A 22,584-nucleotide genomic window follows, 5' to 3' on the forward strand; every position below is an offset into this window, starting at 1 on the left:
CTTTTGGAGATCTTCGCAGTCTTCCATGGTTTTAACCCTGCTGTATAGTTTGGTGTCATCCGTAAATTTAATGACCTCACATTTTGTTCCCACCTCTAGGTCGTTTATGTAGATATTGAACAGGAGCGGTCCCAGCACTGACCCCTGCGGTACTCCGCTTGTGACCCATTTCCAGTCTGAGTAATGTCCCTTTATTCCAACCCTCTGCTTCCTGTCCGCCAGCCAGTTTTTGATCCATCGGTGGACCTCCCCTTGCACCCCGTGGTTCCATATCTTCTTAAGCAGTCTTTCGTGTGGTACCTTGTCGAAGGCTTTTTGGAAGTCAAGGTAAATGATGTCTATAGATTCCCCTTTATCTACCTGGCTGTTTACCCCCTGAAAGAAGTACAATAAGTTTGTAAGGCATGACCTACCCTTACAGAAGCCATGCTGACTCGACTCTAGCTGCCCATTGTTTTCATTGTGTTCACAGATGCTGTCCTTAACCAGCGTTTCCATCATCTTTCCCGGGACCGAGGTCAAGCTCACCGGCTTGTAGTTTCCTGGGTCACCCCTTGAACCCTTCTTGAAGATGGGCGTGACATTTGCTATTTTCCAGTCCTCCGGGATCTCTCCAGTTTTTAAGGATAGGTTGCATATTTGTCGAAGTGGCTCTGCTATTTCGTTCCTTAGTTCCTTGAGTACCCTTGGGTGAATGCCGTCCGGACCCGGCGATTTGTCGCTCTTTAGCCTGTCTATCTGCCTGAGGACATCCTCTTGGCTTACCTCTAATTTGACCAGCTTAATATCTTGGTCTCCATTTACGATCTCCTCAGGTTCCGGAATGTTGGTTGTGTCTTCCCTCGTGAAGACTGACGTGAAGAACTCATTTAACTTGTCCGCTATCTCTTTTTCATCTTTTACTACTCCCTTTCTGTCTCCATCATCTAAGGGTCCCACTTCCTCCCTTGCCGGTTGCTTCCCCTTAATGTACCTGAAGAATGATTTGAAGTTTTTTGCTTCCCCCGCCAGTCTCTCTTCGTATTCTCTTTTTGCTTTTCTAACCACTCGGTGACACTCCCTTTGGTGTCCTTTGTGCTCCTTTTGGTTTTCCTTTGTTCGGTCTCTTTTCCATTTGTTGAACGATGTTTTCTTGTCACTTATCGCCTTCTTCACTGCATGTGTTATCCACACTGGGTTTTTAGTTCTATTTTTTTTGCACCCTTTCCTGAACTTGGGGATAGAGAGTTGCGCGGGGACAGAAATCCCACCCGTCCCCGCCAAAGTCCCACCTGTTCCCCACCCATCCCCACCCGTCCCCGCGAGGAATCCCTCCGTCCCCACCCGTCCCCGCGAGGAATCCCCTCTGTCCCCGCCCGTCCCTATAAACTACAGAAATAGTTATTTCATTTAATTATGCTACTGAATTAAAGGCTCTGGTAGAAACCCATTTAAAAATAAGCAAAAAGACTTCATTAATTTGGAAATATTAATTGGGAAGAATACATACTTTGTAAACAGGTTTCTACCAGAGCCTCTAATGTTTATAAATTAATATAACTATAATGTTTATAAATATATAGTTATATAATTAATATAACTATAATGTTTATAAATTAATATAACAACTAATATACTACTTTATCCTTAAGCAAAAAAAAAAAAAAAAGAATTTTTTTCCTACCTTTATTGCCTGGTTTCTGCTTTCTTCATGTTCTCATTCAATTCCTTCCATCCACTGCCTCTCTTCTCTCTGTGTCTTCCATTTGCTCTGTTACTGTGCCTCTCCCTTTCTCCCCCCTCCCAAATTGGTCTGGCACCCATCTTTTTCCCTCCGCTCCTCCCATAGTCTGGCACCTCTGTCTTCTTCCCTGCCAGCGTCTTCTTCCCATTCCCTCTTCCCCATTTCCTTTCAGTGTCCTTCTCCCCCACCATCTTCCCCATGTCCTGTCAGGCAGCGTCCTTCTCCCCCCTCTGTCTTCCCCACGTCCTTTCAGCGGCCTTCTCCCCCCTCTGTCTTCCCCATGTCCTTTCAGCGGCCTTCTCCACCCCTGTTTTCCCCATGTCCTTTCAGTGGCATTCTCCACCCCTTTGTCTTCCCCAGTGCTTTCAGGGTCCTTCCCCCCCCCTCCTCCCGTTTACCCCATGTCCTTTCAGCGTTCTTTTCCACCCCTTTGTCTTCCCCAGTGCTTTCAGCGGCCTTTTCCCCCCTTAAGCGTCTTTTCTTCTCCACTCCACCTTTGTGGCGCTTTTGCACCCGACCGACAACAGAACAGGCCCGGTCGGACAAATCTCCCTGTCCTGTAGCCGCGAATCTAAATTACCTAATTTAGATTCGTGGCTACAGGGCAGGGAGATTTGTCGGCCGGGCCTGTTGTCGGTCGATCGGGGGACCTGACCGGCTGTGCACATTCTCCGGGGCGGACCGCCCCCTCCCCCCTCTTTCGTACGCCATTGCCTTCTCCCTACCTGCCCTGCCGCACACAGCCGACCGGAAGTCTTCCTGATGTCAGCGCTGACGTCGGAGGAAGGGAGGGCTTTGCTTAAGAGTCGGGCAGCATGCGCGGTATACGGGTGTGCGCGGTATATAAAAATTTCTGTACATAAATTTGTGTTTTTCGCGCGCTATACACGTGTGCGCGTTTTACACAGGTGCGCGTTATCTACGTGAAAATACGGTAAGTTAAAACAATTTGTTTCATGTAAATATCAAAATATTATGTAGTGCTTGTAAAATCACAGGTCCTAGCTCTTGCTGTTGCAGGATATATATTTCAAATCTGACATATTTTAATCACAAAAATAGAAAATAAAATTATTTTTTTCTACCTTTTGTTGTCTGCTCATTTTATTATTCAATTTAAGTTGGTTCAAGGCTCTGCACCATCCACCTTCCCTCTTCCCTCTCCTCCTCCATGCAGGTCCAGCACCCCCCCAAGGGTCCAGTCTTAAGGAAAAATTACTGCTTGTCCACTCTTTTCATATCCTCCTCTGCCCCCAGCTATCCATGGCAGTTTGTGAGAGGCCAGCACCTCTTCTTCCCTTCCTTTCAGCCCTCACCCCACATGGCCAGCACCCTCTCTCTCTCTTCCAGGCACCATCTCTGCCCCACCCCACCCCATGTGACTAGTACACCATCTCTTCCCTTCTTACCAGTCTCTGCCAGTCAAACAGCGTCTCCCTCCCCCCCTTCAAGGGGCCAGCATCCTCTTTCCCCAGGGCTGTGGAGTCAGAGTTGGATTCGAGGAGTCGGAGATATTTTGGGTACCTGGAGTCGGAGTTGGAGTCGTGGGTACCAGAACTGAGGAGTCGGAGTCGAAGGATTTATCTACCGATTCCGCAGACCTTTCTCTCCCTTCCAGGCCTTCCCTCCAGTTTCAAGCTTCCCCCCCACCCCCGGTCCATTGGCGGCATCCTCCCCCCCCCCGCCCTGGTGATCTGAAAGCAGCAGCAGCACTGTGCACATATCTTCACAGAAATTTTCAGCCCTTGCTGCCGATCAGCACAGGCCTACTCTTGGGCTTTCCCTCTGCTGGAGTCTTTCCCTCTGCTGTATCTTCCTGTTTCAGAATAGGAAGTCACTTCAGAAGGTACGACTCTGGCAGAAGGAAAGCCCAAAAGCAGGCCTGAATTGGTGAGTCCATTTAAAAAAAAAAAAAAAAATAGTCAGCCGAACTGAATTGGTGAATCGATTTGAATTGTGAATTGGGCACCTCTAGACTATAAGGCCACTTCACTGGCTCCTCAATTGAGAATTAACATATGAGTAACTCAATAAATCATCTTGAGTCGACTCATAGCCACTGATTTTATCTAAAGTTCATCATGCTTTATTGTGCAACTTAAAAGAACTTTGAGTAGCTTACCATTGGTTTCACTCCCAGTATAGGGCTTAATTGTGGAAAAAACTAAAATCACACAAAAACAATATAAATACGAATCACATAAAAACAATAGGAATAGAAATTTTGATTTCCTAATTTACATCATTGCATTTCTTATTATCTTGCACAAATCTTCTGCCAAAGATATTCAGCACATTCTTCTAATTAACCAGCTTTCAGTATGTCAATTTTTATATTCAAACCCAAATTAAAGAAACAGTTGCTGCTCTATATTTTAAACCCCGTGGGCTCAACATTTGCCAGCAAAAAAAAAAAAGTGTTCTTGTTTGCATCTGCCTAAATATTTTTGAAAATCACATCCTCGGGGGAATATTTTAGATCTTCTAATCAAGATGGTCATAGTGTGACACCAGCGGTGTCTTATATAAATCAATTTACATGGAGAGATGATAACATAAAGCACACCACTGTTTACAGTCTGTCCTAATTTTCTTTTTTTTTCCTTTTGCAAATTTCCAAAAGAAAATGCACAGGTTAACACCTGAATTTGAAAGACAATTACATTAAGGAAAATATTTATCATAGTACAATTATGTCTAAGTCCACTATAATAGAGAGCAAGATGTTGGAAAAGAATAACAGAGAGGCTAACTGGTATTCATATAAAGCAAGAGTGCATGTCAATCCAATATAAGCTAAAGGAGAAGAAATAGCCATTGGAGCTATTCTAGTTTCTAAAAATTTTTTGGGATGTGTTGGTTCTAAGAAAACATAAGTATGATTTTGATATTTCATGATACACTTACAAGGAAACTGAAGGAAATAAGTAGCACCCAAAGACGCAACCTGCTGACACAGACCCAAAAAGGCCTTGTGTCTACTCTGGGTTACCTTGGACAAATTAAGAAAAACCAACACATTTGAACCACAGAATGTAACATCTTTATATCGAAAATACAGTCTCAAAATTCAGTTTCTATTGAGTTCTAGAGCGACAGTCACTATCAATGTTAGCCTAGCAGCTATAATTACAGACTGAGAGTTTTCTAAAAAAACAAAACAAAAAACGTTAGATCTAGGCTAGGGGTCTCATTCTTCTTTTCCTTCTCCAAACAAACCAGAAGTTAGATTTAAAAAAAAAAGCCCTAGTTAAAGGTGGCATAGAATCCTTAGGTGACAAGAGACGTGACGAGGTGTTTTAGGGAAATTCACAAATCTCAGATTTAATCTTCTATTGAAATTCTCAATTGTCTCCAATTTTTGATGTATCCATAATTTATCTTTAATTAGTTCTTGCTGACAATCCAGAACTTCCTCCTGACCTTTCTCTAATTTCTGTAGAGTCTATCCTAATTTTCAACTTATGGCAGACCTCCAACTAAGGATGAATAAACTATTGAATTTCTGAACCATGTTCACACACCACACATTTTTTATATTGAACATGCCTCCTTTGATCCATATCTATCTGAATTTCTCTTCTCATTGTTGAATGAACCAGAAAATCGTTTAGATTCTTTCTTCTCTGAAAATCAAAACCTTAGTGGTTCTGAGATGATTTGATACATTACTATGAAGAAATTACAAAATGAAATACACATCTGTATTGTTATAATAAGCCAGCCCAACAAGGATTGAGTTGTTGTTGTTGTTTTTTTTTGGGGGGTGCAATTCTTCAAATGGACTGGTTTTGCACATACCATGGCAGGAATGAACCTAACTCCTAAACAAGGATATATGTAGTGTACCTTGTGTGTGTCTTCTTGTCTGTACCTGAGTTAGTTCTGTGTGTGTCTGACCCAGAGAACATGGAAGAGGTGAGAGATGTGGGTTCCAGTGTCTGACCTATTTTCAAATTCTGTCTTTTCACCAGTTTTACTCCAGCACCAAATTTGTTCTTGTTTTAAATATTCAGTTATTTTGCTGCTAAACACAGATGAAAAGACATTCTCTCCCCCATATGTGTCTCCCCCTTATATGATGGCTTGGATAAATATTTAGATCAGGTGGACTGGCTGATTAGATCTATGACATGACAATAGACTCTCCAAAGCAACATTCAGTGTCAACAGAATCATTTTTGTGTTTCATTACGGCTAACTGGGACGTGTTGATATACTATAATGTGTCCTAACTGGTCTATTTTTTTCCTATTATAAATTCAATAATTTATTAAGAAATAATTTTGCATTGTTTGAGATGGTTCTTATCTTCAGAGATTACATACATCTGTAATTTTGATAAATGATTAGTTTGATTCAAATTGTTGCCTGGGTGGTACATTCTGAAGTACAGATAAAATTTTCATCCTACAACTGATATTTGGTTATGGGATACTTCTGCTGATAAGCAATCAAACAACAGCTCTGATCTGCGTAGATCCTGACATTCCTTAAATAAAAGATTTTGTTGGATTCATCTAGTCTTTATTACTTTTAGTCAGATATTTGAGCAGCTTTTAAGATATCTTTTTTAAATCTCAGCTCATGGCAAAGATAGTAGAGAGTGGCCCCCTTCCACCCACACCCCCTCACAAGCACATTTAACACTAAACTACTGCTTCTCCCCAAAGGTTTCAGTCTTCCCACAAAGCTAGCAATTAATGTTATATAACTGATCTGCCAGAAGTTGGTGCCTTAAGTTAAGTCTCAAGAGGAATGTAAAAAACTGCAAGACCACCTTGTGAGACTAGGAGATTGTGCATCAAAATGGCAGATGTTTAATGTGAACCACATGCAAAGTGATGTATATGGGGAAAAGAATCTGAACTATAGTGACATGATGCAGGGTTCCGTATCAGGAGTTGCCGCCCAGGGAAAGGATCTAGGTGTCATCATCGATACCCTCAGCTCAGTATGCAGCAGCGGCTAAGGAAGCAAATAGAATGATAGGAATTATCAGGAAAGGAATGGAAAATGTAATCATGCCTTTGCATTGCTTCATGGTGTGGCCACACCTCAAATACTGTGCAATTCTGGTCGCCGCATCTCAAAAAAGATATAATGGAATTAGAAAAGGTACAGAGAAGGGTGACAAAAATGATAAAAGGGATGGGATGACTTCCCTATGAGGAAAGGCTAAAGTCGATAGGGCTCTTCAGTTTAAAGAAGAGAAGGCTCAGGGGAGATATGATAGAGGTCTATAAAATACTGAGAGGAGTGGAACAGGTAGATATAAGTTACTTGTTTACTTTTTCCCAAAATACTAGGACTAGGTCACATACAATGAAGCTACTAAATAGTAGATTTAAAACAAACTGGAGAAGATATTTCTTTGTACAACGTGTTATTAAACTCTGGATTCCTTTTCAGCAACAGCAGATGAATCCAGAGACAACTGAGTTGTGACTATCCACCAGCAGGCAGTGACAGAGAACACCAAAACTGAATTTGTCATATGTAGGAAGGTAGGCTCAAAGGCAAGCCAGTATGTTCTGTCTCCAGCAGGCAAATGGAAGGTACTATCCTATGCTCCTGGCTTTACCTGTGGATTGGCTCCTGTTTTAATTTTTAATTCTGTGAGCCAGGGGTTTAGGTTTTGGGGTACCTATCTTGGGGTACACCTGGTGGTGCCAGGTCAGTTCCTGCCTCCTTCTCAGGTCCCTTCATGGGGGTTGGCTCCCTTCTTCCCTGCCTCCCTCCTCACTATTAAAAAAAAAATCAGAAAGGCAGCGAGGAATGTATTAAAAAGGAAAAGGAATAAACCTTAGGGGAGCCAGCAATTTCACCTGAGATGGCCAGTTGGACTTCCTTTGGAGGGACTGAGGAACCAGTTCTTTGCAGCCGCAGGACTCAGTACTTATTACCTCTTCATTCTCCCCTTGTGGGCCTTTCTCTGCCGTACCTTCCCACAGCCATCGCTGTCATAGAAACATAGAATATGACTGCAGAAAAGGGCCGACGGCCCAACAAGTCTGCCCAATCATGATCCCTTCCACCCTCGAGAAACTATCCTCTATCATACCTCTGTAGTGACCCCACATGTTTGTCCCATCGTTTCTTGAAGTCGAGTATGCTACTAGCCTCGACTACCTGACGTGGAAGACCATTCCATCTATCAATCACCCTCTCAGTAAAGAAGTATTTCCTGGTGTCCCCATGAAATCTTCCTCCCCTAAGTTTTAGCGGATGTCCTCTTGTCACCGTGGGAGCCGTAAGAGTGAAGATTTCCTCCTCCTCGATGCGGCCCTTTATGTACTTGAAAGTTTCTATCATGTCTCCCCTTTCTCTGCGCTCCTCGAGCGAGTATAAGCGCAGACTGCTCAGACGATCTTCATATGAAAGATCTTTAAGTCCTGAGACCATCCATGTGGCCATTCTCTGAACTGACTCAATTCTTTTCATATTCTTTTGGTAATGTGGCCTCCAAAACTGGACACAGTACTCCAGGTGCAGTCTCACCATGGATCTGTATAATGGCATTATAACTTCAGGTTTTCGGCTGATAAAGCTTCTTCTGATGCAGCCAAGCATTTGTCTGGCCTTTGTTGAGGCTTTCTCCACCTGATTTGTAGCCTTCATGTCTTCACGGATGATTACTCCCAAGTCCCTTTCTACTTCAGTTTTTGTTAAGTTTTCTTCATTTAGGGTGTATGTAGTGCAAGGATTCCCGCTGCCAAGATGCATCATCTTACATTTTTTGGCATTAAAGTTTAGTTGCCAAGTACTGGACCATTGTTCTAGCAAAAGTAGGTCTTGTTCCATAGTGTTTTGTGCGGTTGCGCTGTTAGGTTCAGTTGCCCTGCCCACAATATTGCACAGTTTAGCATCGTCGGCAAATAACGCAATTTTGCCTCAAAGTCCTTGAGTCAGATCTCTTACAAAGATATTAAATAGCATTGGGCCCAAGACCGAGCCCTGCGCCACTCCACTGGTCTTCTACCCATGCAGTCAGCGTTCCTCCTAGTCCCATCGCGTTCATCTTCTTCAATAACCTGCGGTGTGGAACACTATCAAAAGCTTTACTAAAGTCCAAGTACACGATGTCAAGGGACTCCCTCCCGTCCAGCTTTTTTGTTACCCAGTCAAAGAAGCTTCTCAGGTTGGATTGACAAGACCTTCCCTTCGTAAAACCATGTTGGTGGGGGTCCCTTAATTTTTCCTCGTCCAGAAACGTGTCTAATCTGTTTTTGATCACTGTCTCCATTAGTTTACACACTATTGAAGTGAGACTTACCAGTCTGTTATTCTCAGCCTCTGACCAGCATCCCTTTTTGTGAAGAGGAATAACGTTGGCGATTTTCCAGTCCAAGGGAACTCTAAGGGATAAATTGAAAATCTCGGCTAACGGCTCCACCAGGACATCTCTCAATTCTCGAAGCACTCTGGGTTGTAAATTATCCGGACCCAAAGCTTTATTGATCTTTAATTTTGTCAGTTCTTGGTAGACACTGCTCGAGGTAAATTCAAAGTCCCGGAATGGATCCTTCAAGCTTCCCATTGTCTGTAGCTGAGGTTCAGATCCCAGTGTTTCACAAATGAATACTGAGCAGAAGTAGTTATTTAGCAGTTCTGCTTTGTCTGCATCCGAATCTGCAAAGTTACCGTCGGGTTTTTTTATGCGCCCAATGCCGCTTGTGTTCTTCTTCACAAACGGCATCGGGCGCATAAAAAACCACAGAGCCTTTTTTGTTGTCTTGCTTCCATACGGTTTGTTCGCTCCAGAGGCAGGCATTAAAAACCCTGCTGCAAACTGCGGGATCATTAATGCTACTGTGATTTCAGCAGTAGGTTTGGACTCTCGCAGCGGCTGGTTGGACGTTACTCCCATAATGGAGATCAGCACTCAGCGTCAAGCTTGTGCTCCAGCTGTTTTCTCCCACAGGCTTCCCAGAACTATTCAGACCATGGCTCCACTGACCTTCTCCTGTGTGGGGTCACATAGGTTTTTCAACCTGAGAGGGTCCATGGGTCAGACTAGCATCTCTGAGTCAGTGGCAGGAGTGGAAGATTCACAGAGGGGGGTTTCAGGAGGTGTTTCCTCCATCCTACCTTGAATCTCCCTTATTAGGGTCTGGTGCCTTAATTTCTCTCTTGCACATTTGGGAATGGTTCTGTGTGAGCCTACCAGTTCTGCCATGGTGATTTTTCCTTGTTTGGCATGCAAATATTTCCTTGAGTGGTTCCCTTGTTGTCGGCCTTACAATGTGGGCCTTTCTGTTTCGCTGTTTTCTTTGGAGCTGAGGAGGAGAGGGGTGTTAGCCTGTGTCTCCCAGTGAATCTACCTCCTCTTTTCCTCCAGGTTAGAAGTCCATGTTTTAAGTTTATGATCGTATTTATAGACCACTCTTCGCTATAACATCAAAGCAGTTTACAGAAAGAAAGAAAAAAATAAGGAACTCCATTATCACAAGAAAAGATAAAAACATATGAATATAAAAGTATTTTTAAAAAGGCACTTTGCCAAAGTAGGAAGTCCTTCCCACTCTTGCTTTAGTCTGGGCATAGCCTCAGCTAGGGTGGCTGCCCATTAGGTAGTGTCTAGCACAGTAGCAGAAGGTGCAGCCTCTCGTCCCTGGAAGATCAGCTAGCGTCTTTTATTCTGGATGTGCTGAGCCTGGGCTCATTTTGCCCCACTGCATGGGCAAAGAGGTGCTTATTGGGGGGTCTTCTCTGACTTAATCGCAGGACCTCTTCTACTTCTACCCCTACTCCTATTACTGCTTATTTCTATAGCCCTACACCGCTTAAAATCTGTTTTGTTCTGCTGGGATCTTGCCAGATACTGGAAACAGATTCTGGGCTTGATAGATCTTCAGTCTGACCTGAGATAAGTAGTTTGGCCTGTGGATTTTCCTGGGTGGGGTGTGTGTGCTTTCTCTTGTACCTTCTTACAATCACTGCTCACTATAACTAGTCAAATTCGAGCCTCAGCTTCGGGGAGTGCAGCCAGCGAATGAGCTTAACAATCTGGTGGCTTTCAAATGCCACATCTGTGACTTGGTTGAATTTGCACCTTAAGGCACCAAAGATGACTCTGAATCACCTACGTTACACGCTGACAAAGGAGCATCTCTTTGGGGGACCTTAGTTCTGATCCGACTCGTGATGAACCAGGGTTTCTGTTATCATTTCCTTCCTGTGGACTGCAACCTCTTAGCGCAAATTATGAATGTCTTTCAATGACTCGAGGACAGTTCAGCACTGGAAGCTACCACTCCCCTCCCCAGGTCACGTCCAGAGAAAAGCCCTCTTTGAGACCACTTTTGCATTCCAAGGACCCAAAATCTGGAACAAACTCCCAAGCAGCTTACGTCAACTTACCACATATTTCCAAGGCACTGAAAACTCATCTATTCACTTCTCTGCTGCACTGACCTATTATAACGTATTCATATGAATGAAGCCTATGCCGCTGTATCATTTCTAATATTATATAAGCCGCATTGATTCCTAGCCGACAGTTGCGGGATACAAGAATCAGTGTGGTATGATACTTCAGGGCCCATACTTTCTAGTCTGAATATGGCATCCATTGTGGTATAGATAGGTTGCAGTGAGGGACTTGCAGCCCTCGCATTTTTATTGTAACCTTGTCAGAGCTTTCTGGCCATACGAGAGGACAACTTTTGTAGGTTCCAGATGTTGTTCTGGGGCTTGTGAAAAAAAGAAATAAAAGGAAGATCAAGGGAGCCAGCATAGCTGTCCACGTATGGTAGCATATGTTTCAGCATTATGTGCACATTGTTATGCCTTGTCACATTTGCTGCAGCTCCACCTTTGCCCCATCACATCTCGAGAAGTAGTTCGCAGCTTCTCCTGGCTGTTAAACTTTGTTCCATCTGGGAGTAGACCAATCTTCTTCTAGCAGCTTTGGCTAGGATCCTAGGTCTCTAGCATTGGCTTACAGCACACCTTTGTCTAGTTCTGCCTCACAGCCCATATTGGGAGTTGGGGCTCGGCTCTCTCTGGATGTTTCCATCGTGAAATGGGGAGTATGGTTCCCTCTGGCTTTTCTGTTAATCACACACCTGAAGGTTAGGGCTGTTTCTCTTGCGAACAAGCATGACGATTCCAACGCTGCCCGATCCCTCCTTCCTGTTTGGCAGCTACAGCTCTACAGATGTTTAGTGCCCTTCCTGTGAATGGCACGTCTCCACCTCTGGCAATAGGATGTAGCGCCTTCTGCCTACTCATAGCCTCGCTCTTGGCAGCTATTATTGTCGCTGACAGAGCATGGGCAGGAGTGAGTAGGATCGCTCCTGCACCAGCGCTGTCACTAAACCACCAGGGAAAGCAAGGTAGAACTAGGCCCAGGAAGTTGATAGTGCCTGTTCAGGGAGGGCGGGAGAATGCTGTCTTTTCTAGTTGGGGGGGGGGGGGTGGTGCTGAAGGTATATATTTTTTAAATTAAAAACAAAAGAAAAAAATGAACATCTGATTATTTGATTATCCGGACTACCCTTTGCTGAGGATAGTCCGTATAATTGGCGTTCCATTGTACTTCATCAGGATCCTGTATCATCTAAATAACTATGAGGCCATCCACCATCATATACAGGATAGATTGTCTGGGGCTTGAATAATGCTTGTCCTGCTGTTTCAATGGACTGTTCCACAATAGTTTTCTCAATATCCTCTTGAACTTGAAATGGTACCACTGACACTTCCAAATCCTTTGAGATTCCTATGAAGATTCTTCCACTCCTACTTGATTCAATTCACTCACCAATGCTGGAATCTGAAAGAGTAACTTTCCCTTATTTTGGATATCACCCCTTCTTGGTGAGGCAAGCTCATCAGCATCATCTTTGTATGCTCACTCTCTACCACACTCCCAGGACGCCACTCTTGTCTTTGTGGTTACACTTCCTGACTGAAGGGGCACAATCTGTAGGTCAGGACCTGGCAAAATTCTTTCCTCACTGCTGCTTGATGCCACATGTTATGTTAATCAGGTTTTCTATTCCGCCTTTACCTGTTTAGTTCAAAGTTGGATTACATTACAAAAGGTTTATTTTATTTTAAAAATTTCCACCTACAGCCTAGGCGGATTACAATAAAACAAATACAGAATATTTCACACAATCTTCACAACAAAACAAGCTGCAACAAGTAACATCATTCCCTCTTCTAAAATTTCCAATATAAAATCTCGCAGACATTTCAATCAAAAAGGAATATTTTGCAACATTTTGATCTAGAAAAAAGCTCATACAAATAAGTAAGTTTTCAATTCCTTTTTAAAAGATATAATCTCAGCTGACCTGTCAATTGGTTCTACAATCATGGACCTGCAACTGAAATTGCTGTTGTCTGTGTCCATTTGTAATGAGTCTCCCCAGCTGATTCAATCGACAATTGCATTGCTGGCTCAGATCTTATAGAATGTGTTGGCAGGTACTTCTTCAGTGCATGTGTTAAATACCAAGGTGCTGTGCCATAGATTGTTTAATGCATAATTGCCAAGACTTTATATTTAATCCTAAACTCCATTGGTAACCAGTGTAGTTTTAACACTGTCAAAATATGCTCATATCTAGATACCCCAGAAATCAATTACCCAGGAAGTAGCAATGGATGTTCAGACAGGACAGAAGATTGAATAGCTTTGGGTTCAGCAAATGCCTGGAAACCTGCACATCTAGGCTGCACCTTTTTCTCTGGCCCATCAGCAATTGGCAAGAACTAGAAGACGGAAAGTTCCTCTAAGGAAATAGTGTGTCCAGTAGTCTGTGCCTCTACCATGCCATATTGGATCTGACTGTCTTATTTGTGTTTTAATTTTACTGTATGATAATACCCGAGTGCAGACAACATGCCAAAACATGACCACATAAGGTAGTTTTATTTGGCTTAGTTTGTTTTGTGCATTTTAGCTCTGAATTAAAGAAGGATTACCGGTAGATGGTTTTACTTGGAAATTATATTGGTTTGTTTATACATATGTAATTTTTAGTATTCTGTTTTCTACTGGTTTGTTATGTTTTATATTTTAATTTACCTTTTGCTCCTGATAAGAGATCAGATAGAAAAAGCCTGATTTGTGAGAGGTTTAGAAAAGGAAAGCTGCTGAAATTTTTTATTTTATTTTTTGTACATTCAGCATAAATTGTTTACAGTTAACAATCTAAATCTGGAATTTACTTTCCCTGGTGAGTTAAGGTAGCTGAAAAGTCAGAAGCTTGTGGGAGCAGCTGGATGTTACTGTAATTAGAAGAAAGCTGTGATTTTATTTCCACTCTTGATAAGCTGAATCATTCATCTTACAGACCGTCTTCACATCCTTTTGTATATTTGACCTTATATAGAAAACAGCTGACATAACAGAATTGGCAGTAATCTACATTGACTTGTCTTTCTTCTGTCAGTACTCACCATAAAATTGATTTTTCAGCAGGAATTATTGGTTCAAATTAAATCAACAGGTATTAGAGACAGTTCACTGCCTTGCTATAAAAGGAGTTTATGATATTGCTAAGCTTTATGTCAACAGTAAGCTGTTACTAGCAGGTGACTTGAGGGCTATTGTCCTCCGTATGATTTTGACTATTAGCTCTACTTTTTTAATTCACTGTTGGCATAGTCTGGGGAAAAGACACTCAACAGGTAGCTTTGAACAAGGAGATGGCCTCATGTCTGATTCCTTTCTTTTATCTGCAAAATGCTGTATTGATAATTTACAAGTGGAGAACCTTTGGCCATCAGAAAAAAGTTTGCAGGTAGTTCCCCCCCCCCCCCCCCCACACACATACGGGAAGTTAAGTCAAAAGGTGTACTCTGGAACAAAACTCAAGCAGTGCACCACTACAGTGCCAATGTGTGCAAGAAAGTTGAAATGTAAAGTAGAGAATGACACGATGACAAAATTCATCACCGTCCTCATCCCCACGGATAACCACAGGAAACCATCTTCATGTCATTCTTTAAGGAGAGAGGGAAGAATCAGAGTATGAATGGCCACAACCACTGACCCGCAAGCTTTGCTTTGAAGAATGCTGGTGTAGAAGGATTGAGGTTGAAATAGACACTAGAAAATGACATGGGATTATTTCCTGCGGTTATCCGCGGGGACGAGAACGGTGATGAATTTTGTCACAGTGTCATTCTCTAAATTGTAAAGGTACTTGGCATGTCAGTGGGGATGAGGGTGTTCGCAGTGCTGCTCATTCCACTGGCAGAGGAGTGTGCAGGGTTGGGACCAAATCACTATTTTTTAAAGCTTCTATTGGTATTACCCATAAATAAGATGACCCATGTGCCAGTGCTGTGTTCAAGAGAGCTGAAATAAAAGGTACACAGCAGTGGTAAAGGCAACATAAGAACATAAGCAATGCCTTCGCTGGGTCAGACCTGAGGTCCATCGTGCTCAGCAGTCCGCACACGCGGCCGCCCAACAGGTCCAGGATCTGTGCAGTAATCCTCTATCTATACCCCTATATTCCCTTTTCCAGCAGGAAATTGTCCAATCCTTTCTTGAACCCCAGTACCGTGCACAGCAATGAATAAAATGTCATTTTTAGCTACTCATAAAGTTGACAATAATTGATGAAAAATACTAATTTTTGACAGTCCAGTGCAACATTTTATTCCAGTTTCAGCAATGTTAGTATGAGCAATATGGATACAAAAGTCTGCTTAAAAACTTTGCTCAAAGTATGCCTTAAAACTTGTTTCATGACAGATTTGGAGCAGTTTATCAACTGCTATAGCTCCAGAGCAAAACTAGATACAGACTTCAGATTTTTATCATAGATTACCCTTCACTGGATTACTCTGTCAAATTTGCAGCAATTCAGTATGAATAGCTGCATCAGAACATTGCTTCAAATTTAGCACCATTGACACAAGGGCTGAAATTTGTCAATTTTCGGGGTAAATTGTTAAAAAAAGTCTGCCTAAATCTTTTTCTAACTAATGCCATCTGAAAGAAGAAATATTACTCTACAAGATTTATATTTATTTGTTTTGCAATGCAGCACTTATTGAAATATAACTATTTAAAAGTGTGGGATATTTTATGTGCAAAGCCCATGATATACACACATATCACAAGTACTACTACTGCTATTAATTATTTCTATAGCGCTACCAGACGTAAACAGCGCTGTACAGAGTTGCAAAGAAGACAGTCCCTGCACGAAAGAGCTTACAATCTAAACAGACAAGACAGACAAACAGGATGTCATGGATACAGTTAAGGGAAACGGTTAATCTGCTGGCTGGGTTGATGGGCAATGGGGAGTAGGGTTATGGATTGAAGGCTATATCAAAAGTGATTTTTCAGTCTACTTTTAAACAAAGTAAAGGAGGTGTATAAGGAGAGAGAATAGAGGAGAAATAATGGCTAGAAAATGTATATGAAAATAGGTGTTGCGTTGGTCCATGATGGTTTTGCCACTACTGGTTTCCAAATGAGCAAACCAGAATCACCATAGGGGCCATACAATGACAGCCATGGGTGGATTTCTTTTCCACAGGATCCCAAGCCTGTTTGTGGGCTTCCTTTCCACAGAACCCCAAGCCTGTTTACATTATGGTTTATTTTGTAAAGGGGTTACAACATTTCTTCTATAAAGACTCATATTCAGTGAGGGAAAGAGCTTCATGATGAAGGCAAACTTGGGATGCTTGATCTAGCTTTGCTCCTGAGCATCTGATCAGTAGCTTCTGCTCATGATTTGTAAAATCCTCAAATCTTTTCAATACAACCTTTTCTGCTTGGAAAATTACATGGCACTTTGATGCACCAGTACCTTGCCCAATTGAACAGGGAGGCAAAGTTATCCTCTTCAAAGTCTGGCATCTATACCCTAAAAACAAAGAACACAATCTGAATCAGGTATCTTGCTGTATGTAAAAGTGAGTTTGTTATCTGAGGGCATCTTCCTTATTATTTTTTTACCATTACTATTATTATTACTAAGAAAAAAAAAACAAGACAGCCCGGAGGTCCTCGGTTGATTTGTATTGCATTATTTATTCCATAGACAAATTTGGGGATTTTTTTAATTGGCATTTTACTGTCTTAACACATAAGGATCATTTTCAAAAACGAAAAATGTCCAAAAAAGAGGCATAAAGAAGTTGATGGACTTTTATCTTGCCAAACCTTCTGATTTACTATGTTCAAAACCTATTTTGTAGATGGATTTCTATGTTCTTTGTCTGCAGTTCATTTAAATCTGAAGAGGGCATGTTGGAGGTGTGGTTTGGTCAAGACTAGGATACCAGTCTCTCTGCAATTTTAGGTGTTCAGCATTACTTAAATGAGTATTTTGTAGAAAAGCAACACCAGCTTCCTCTTTTTTCAATTGTAATAGTATCTTTTTTCTTTTAATGGGTGTGAATTCCATCAACATTTATATGAGTTATAATTCGTAGTTATAACTTTCAGATTAGCCATTGTGAAAAGGACACCAACTGTTAAAGAAATACCTTATTTTTCGCTTCATAAGACGCTCCGGACCATAAGACACACCCTAGATTTAGAGTAGGAAAACCAGAAAAAAAACATTCTGAACCAAATTGTGTACTAATATATACCAGGCTATGCACCCAGCCCCCCTCACTCCCTGCCATGCTCTGCACGCAACCCCACACTTCTTGCCAGGTTCTGCACCCTGTCTCCCTCCCTGCCAGGCTCTGCACCCTGTCTCCCCTTCCCTGCCAGGCTGTTCCTTTCATTTTTCATATACACATAGCAGATATAAATTATCAAAACTGACACATTTTGATCACTAAATTGAAAATAATATCATTTTTCCTACCTTTGTTGTCTGGTGATTTCATGAGTCTCCTTTCTTCACTCAGGCCCAACAATTGTCCCTTTCTATTCCCTCCCTCCCATGTCACAAGTTCGTGCTCCCTCCCACTCACTGCCTTCCAGCCTTTGTTCTTTGACTTACCTCCCTCCCATGTCCCGAGTTTGTGCCTCCTCACTGCCTTCCAGCCTTTGTCCTTTGTTCTCCCTCCCATGTCCTGAGTTCGTGCTTCCTCCCCCTCACTGCCTTACAGCCCTTGTCCTTCGTCCTCCCGCAGCCTGCCTTCCTCCCTCCCTGCCGCGTTGAAGCCTGCCTACTCTCCGCCGATTCCTTTTCCTCTAGCCCCAGCCCGCCGCTGCCACTGCGCCACAGCTCCAGGAAGGTAAGGGAAGGGCCAGCATGCAGCGATTGCATGTCGTTGGCTCACAAGCCTTCTCCCGACGTCAGACCCGACATCGGGGGAAGGCTTGTGGGCCGGCGATATACAGTCGCTGCACGCTGGCCCTTCCCTTCCTGGAGTTGCAGTGCAGTGACGGCCGGCAAGGAGCAGGAGCAGTGACGGCAGGCGGGTGGGAAGCAGCGGCGGGGGCAGGCAACAGTCAGCCTGCGTATCCCCAACGAGTGGGACATTTTAAAAAGGTACAACAGGGTGAGAGGGGGTGTTTAAAAAAAAGTTACCTTCGCTTCACAAATGCACCAAAATTTCCACCCAATTTTGGGTGGAAAAAAAGTTTGTCTTATGAAGCGAAAAATACGGTAAGTCTATAATAATCTGAAAGGATCTATGGAGTCTCCCAGCTGGACTCCCACCCAAGGTGTCTACCTCCCAATTGAATAAGAACATAAGGCTAGCCTTACTGGGTCAGAACAATGGTCCTTCTAGCCCAGTAGCTCATCCTCATGGTGACTAGTCGAGGCCACTAGTACCTGGCAAATCCAAACAGTAGCAACATTCCTTGCTATCAACCCCAGTAGTCACCAATATGAGAGGATATACACAAAATAATGTAATATTATGAGTTGCAAGCACACAAAAACATATCTGTAAGCCTGTTGAACCATTGATACGAGAAATGTTTACCTACTCGTGGCATTGTGAGAATCAAAAGAGAAGGAGAGAATAGAAGCTGATCAAGAAAAGGCTGATTGCTTAACCAATACTTCTGTTCTGTGTTTACGTCTGAAGCGCCGGGAGCGGAACCACAGAAGACAAACGTGAATAGGGATGGAGGAGTGGTAGACCCTGATCGATTTTCAGAGGGTTGTGTTCGTGAGGAGCTAGTTAAATAGGTAGGCCAGATGGTGTACATCCAAGAGTGCTGAAGTAACTTAGGGATGTTCTGGTGGCTCTGCTGACTGACCTTTTCAATGCTACTCTAGAGTCTGTAGTGGTACAAGAGGACTGGAGAAGGGTGGATGTGGTCCCTCTCCACAAAAGTGGAAGTAAGGAATTGCAGGCTGGTAAGTCTGACTTCTGTGGCAAGCAATTTAATGGAAACACTTTTAAAATAGAAAATGGTGAAGTTTCTGGAATTCTGTGGATTACAGGACTGAAGGTAACATGGATTCACTGGAGGTAGGTCTTGTCAAACAAATCTGAAATATTTCTTTGACTGGGTGACCAGAGAATTGGATAGCAGGAGTGTGCTAGATGTGGTGTATTTAGATTTTAGCAAACCTTTGACAGTATTCCACACAGATTTGTAATAAATAAATTGAGTGCCCTTTGGATGGGCCCCAAAATGACGAGCTGGGTCAGGAACTGGTTAAGTGGAAGACAGGGTAGTGGTTAATGGAAATCGCTCTGAGGAAAGGGTTGTTACCAGTGGTGTGCCTCAAGGTTCTATTCTTGGGCCTGTTCTTTTTAACATTTTTATAAGCGATATTGCTGAAGAGCTCTCAGGTAAGATTTGCCTTTTTGCCGATGATACCAAAATCTGCAATAGAGTAGACACCCCGGATGGTGTGAATAACATGAAGAAATACCTAGGAAAACTTGAAGAATGGTCTGAAATTTGGCAGCTAAAATTTAAAGCTAAGAAATGCAAGGTCATGCATTTGATCTGCAAAAACCTGAAAGGTACTGTTTAGGGGGTGAAGAATTTATGTGCAGGACTTGGTGTGATTGTATGTGATGAACTTAAGGTGGCCAAACAGGTTGAAAAGGTGACAGTGAAAGCTAGGATGATAGGGTGCATAGGAAGGGGTATGGTCATTAGGAAAAAGGAGGTATTGGTGCCCCTGTATAAGACTCTGGTGAGACCTCATTTAGAATATTGGATGCAATTATGGAGACCACACCTTCAAAAAGATATTAAAAGGATGGAGTCGGTCCAAAGGAAGGCTACTAAAATTGTGCATGGTCTTCATTATATGGCGTATGGGGACAGACTTAAAGATTTCAATATGTATACTTTGGAGGAAAGGCGGGAGAAGGGATATATGATAGACATTTAAATTCCTACGTGGCGTAAATGTGCACGAGTCTAGTCCCTTTCATTTGAAATGAAGCTCTGGAATGAGAGGGTATAGGATGAAGTTAGGTGATAGGCTCAGGAGTAATCTAAGGATATACTTTTTTACAGAAAGGGTGGTAGATGTGTGGAACAGTCTCCCAGAAGAGGTGGTGGGGACAGAGACTGTCTGAATTCAAGAAAGTGTGGGATAGGCACATGGGATCTCTTAGAGAGAGGAAGAGATAATGGTTACTGCAGATGGGCAGACTGGATGTGCCATTTGGCTTTTTTCTGCCATCATGTTTCTATGTCGGGTACCATGGTGACGTCAGAAACATCACTTTCAGTTCACAACTGAGCAGTTATAAAAACAAGTAGGGGAAGATGTTTTTCTTGCCAGATGTTTTTCCAACCCTATGCAAAGAAGATCAGTATGTATGCCAAGTAAATGTATTTTATATCAAGACAATTTAATTGGCATAATAAAAAATATATTTAGGTAACAGTCCAATTGTCCAGCACTTTCAGTATCTATTTAGATTCTGGTAGCATTCCGCTCCTCTTCACCTTCATGTGTGTCCAGATTACTTTTAATTGCATCTGTGAATCACTTGTTTGTAGCTAATGTCTTCTTTCTTTCAGTGATGATGGTTTATTGCTACATGCTTTGTCAGTCAAAATACTGAGGTTCTATAGTGACATGGTACCCTTAAGGGATAACTCATTAGACTGGACATAACCCATTGGGACTAAAGAAAAGAAAATTATCAGGTAAAATATAATTTCTCCTAGGTGTGGATTGGATGCCAAATATGTCAGAGAATCATGTTGACTCTGATAGAGGTGAAATTTTTTTTTTTTTTTTTAGATTCATGCTTATTTGTAGACTATAGATCCGCATGTTCTGGAAAGTATTCTCCTTTAATTCCATGCGGAAGTTCTCATTTCTTTGAAGTTCTCATTTCTTTGAAGTTCTCATTTCTTTGCAAAATGTATCTTTGTACACACAAACTTTCAAATAAGTTGGAGTCCTGATTAACTAGGACTTCAACATGGCTGATGTGAAGAAAATTAGCTCAGCTTTGAATAGAAAATTAGTTCATATTCTTGCTACCTAATAGGTTTTTGCAAAATTATTAACACCTATAAAAAACGGTTTCTTTTCTTCTCTTTTCAGAATGGAAATTTGCCATGGAATGAGGAGGCTGATGGAGGGCGAGGAAGAGAAGCTTCTCGTGACTTTGCCAAGGTTTGCCTGATTGCTTTTGTTATTTTCTTTGGGGGGAAGGGTGTTAATTTTTGACAATTAGAGGTAACCCATTAATTTTTATTGTAAAAGCTCTGAATATTTTAATAATAGATGTGTATGTTAGAATGTATGTTGGAGGATGTATTAGAATATATTAGTATATATAAGTTCATGTAAACCTTTTTTTCCTTCTCTGCCTATATTTTAAGTTCTTGTAAACCGTGCCGAGCTCCACAACATCTGTGAAGATGATGCGATATATAAACTTAAGGTTTAGTTTAGTTTAGAATGGTATGATATTGAATAATCCAGAAAACATTAAAAAGAGATGGAAAGATTATGCAAAATTTTATACAAAAAAGGCAGTGAGGATAACACTGGAGAAATGGAACTGGAAACTGACGCCGAAGAAAAGCCAGATATTTGAAAAGAAGTAGTCATAGCAGCAATTAAATCTTTATCGAGAAACAAGTCACCTTTTATCAATGGTATGCCAGTTGAATTAATTAAAGGCTCAGAAGGTGCTATCATGGCCCTCACTCAACTGTGTCAACAGATTTGGAAGGAAAAAACATGGCCAACCGATTGGAGAAGATCACTGTTCATAGCTATACTGAAGAAAGGAGACGCCAAGGACTGTAACAATTACAGAACGATTGTATGTATTCCACAAGCCAGCAAAATATTACTGAAAAAAAAATACATTGAAGGCTACAAGCTTACATTGAGCAAAAACTACCCGAAGTTCAGGTTGGTTTCAGAAAAGGTTGAGAAATATTGGATTGATATTGGAGAAGAGCAAACCATACCAAAAGCCCTTATACTTTTGCTTCATCGACTACAGCAAAGCTTTTGACTGTGTGGCTCACGATAAATTATGGAGCACTCTAGCACAAATGGGAATACCCAAACACATAACTCAGATGATAAACAGCTTCTACAAAAGATCAAGAAGCTGCAGTGAGAACTGAATATGGCAACACTGATTGGTTTCCAATAAACGTAGTGTCGGGCAAGGATGCATCTTGTCATCTTGCCTGTTCAACTTTTATGGCAAAGCCATCTTAAGAAAAGCAAATTTGGAAGAAGAGATTGTTGGTTTCAATGTTGGTGACCAAAATATAAACGATCTGCGCTAAGCAGAAGATACAGCACTCATCACCAGCAGCAAAGAAGCCATGCTGTATCTGGTAAGAAAAGTCATAACATGGAATTAGATCTGAAACATACACAAGATAAAGATCATGAATATGGAAAATGATAACAATTTTGAGCTTGAAGGCGATAGAATAGAAGTTGTAAAGGATTTCAATCTCCTGGGCTCTTTTGTAAACAAAGAAGCAACTAGCAGGG

At 41.9% G+C, this 22,584-nt stretch overlaps 1 protein-coding gene across 8 annotated transcripts in view; it reads left to right on the plus strand.

Annotated features, from left to right (window-relative positions):
• The window catches only part of ARID3B (AT-rich interaction domain 3B), a 120,552-nt gene that overhangs the window by 52,386 nt on the left and 45,582 nt on the right, over window positions 1-22,584 (plus strand). For all 8 annotated transcript variants that reach the window (XM_033919458.1, XM_033919459.1, XM_033919463.1 and 5 more), the window contains exon 3: window positions 21,160-21,231. In XM_033919458.1, coding sequence (XP_033775349.1) covers window positions 21,160-21,231 — 72 coding nt within the window. The remainder of the gene's footprint in view (window positions 1-21,159; window positions 21,232-22,584) is intronic.

Source organism: Geotrypetes seraphini, chromosome 14 (assembly GCF_902459505.1).
Source record: "Geotrypetes seraphini chromosome 14, aGeoSer1.1, whole genome shotgun sequence".
Lineage (NCBI taxonomy): Eukaryota > Metazoa > Chordata > Amphibia > Gymnophiona > Dermophiidae > Geotrypetes > Geotrypetes seraphini.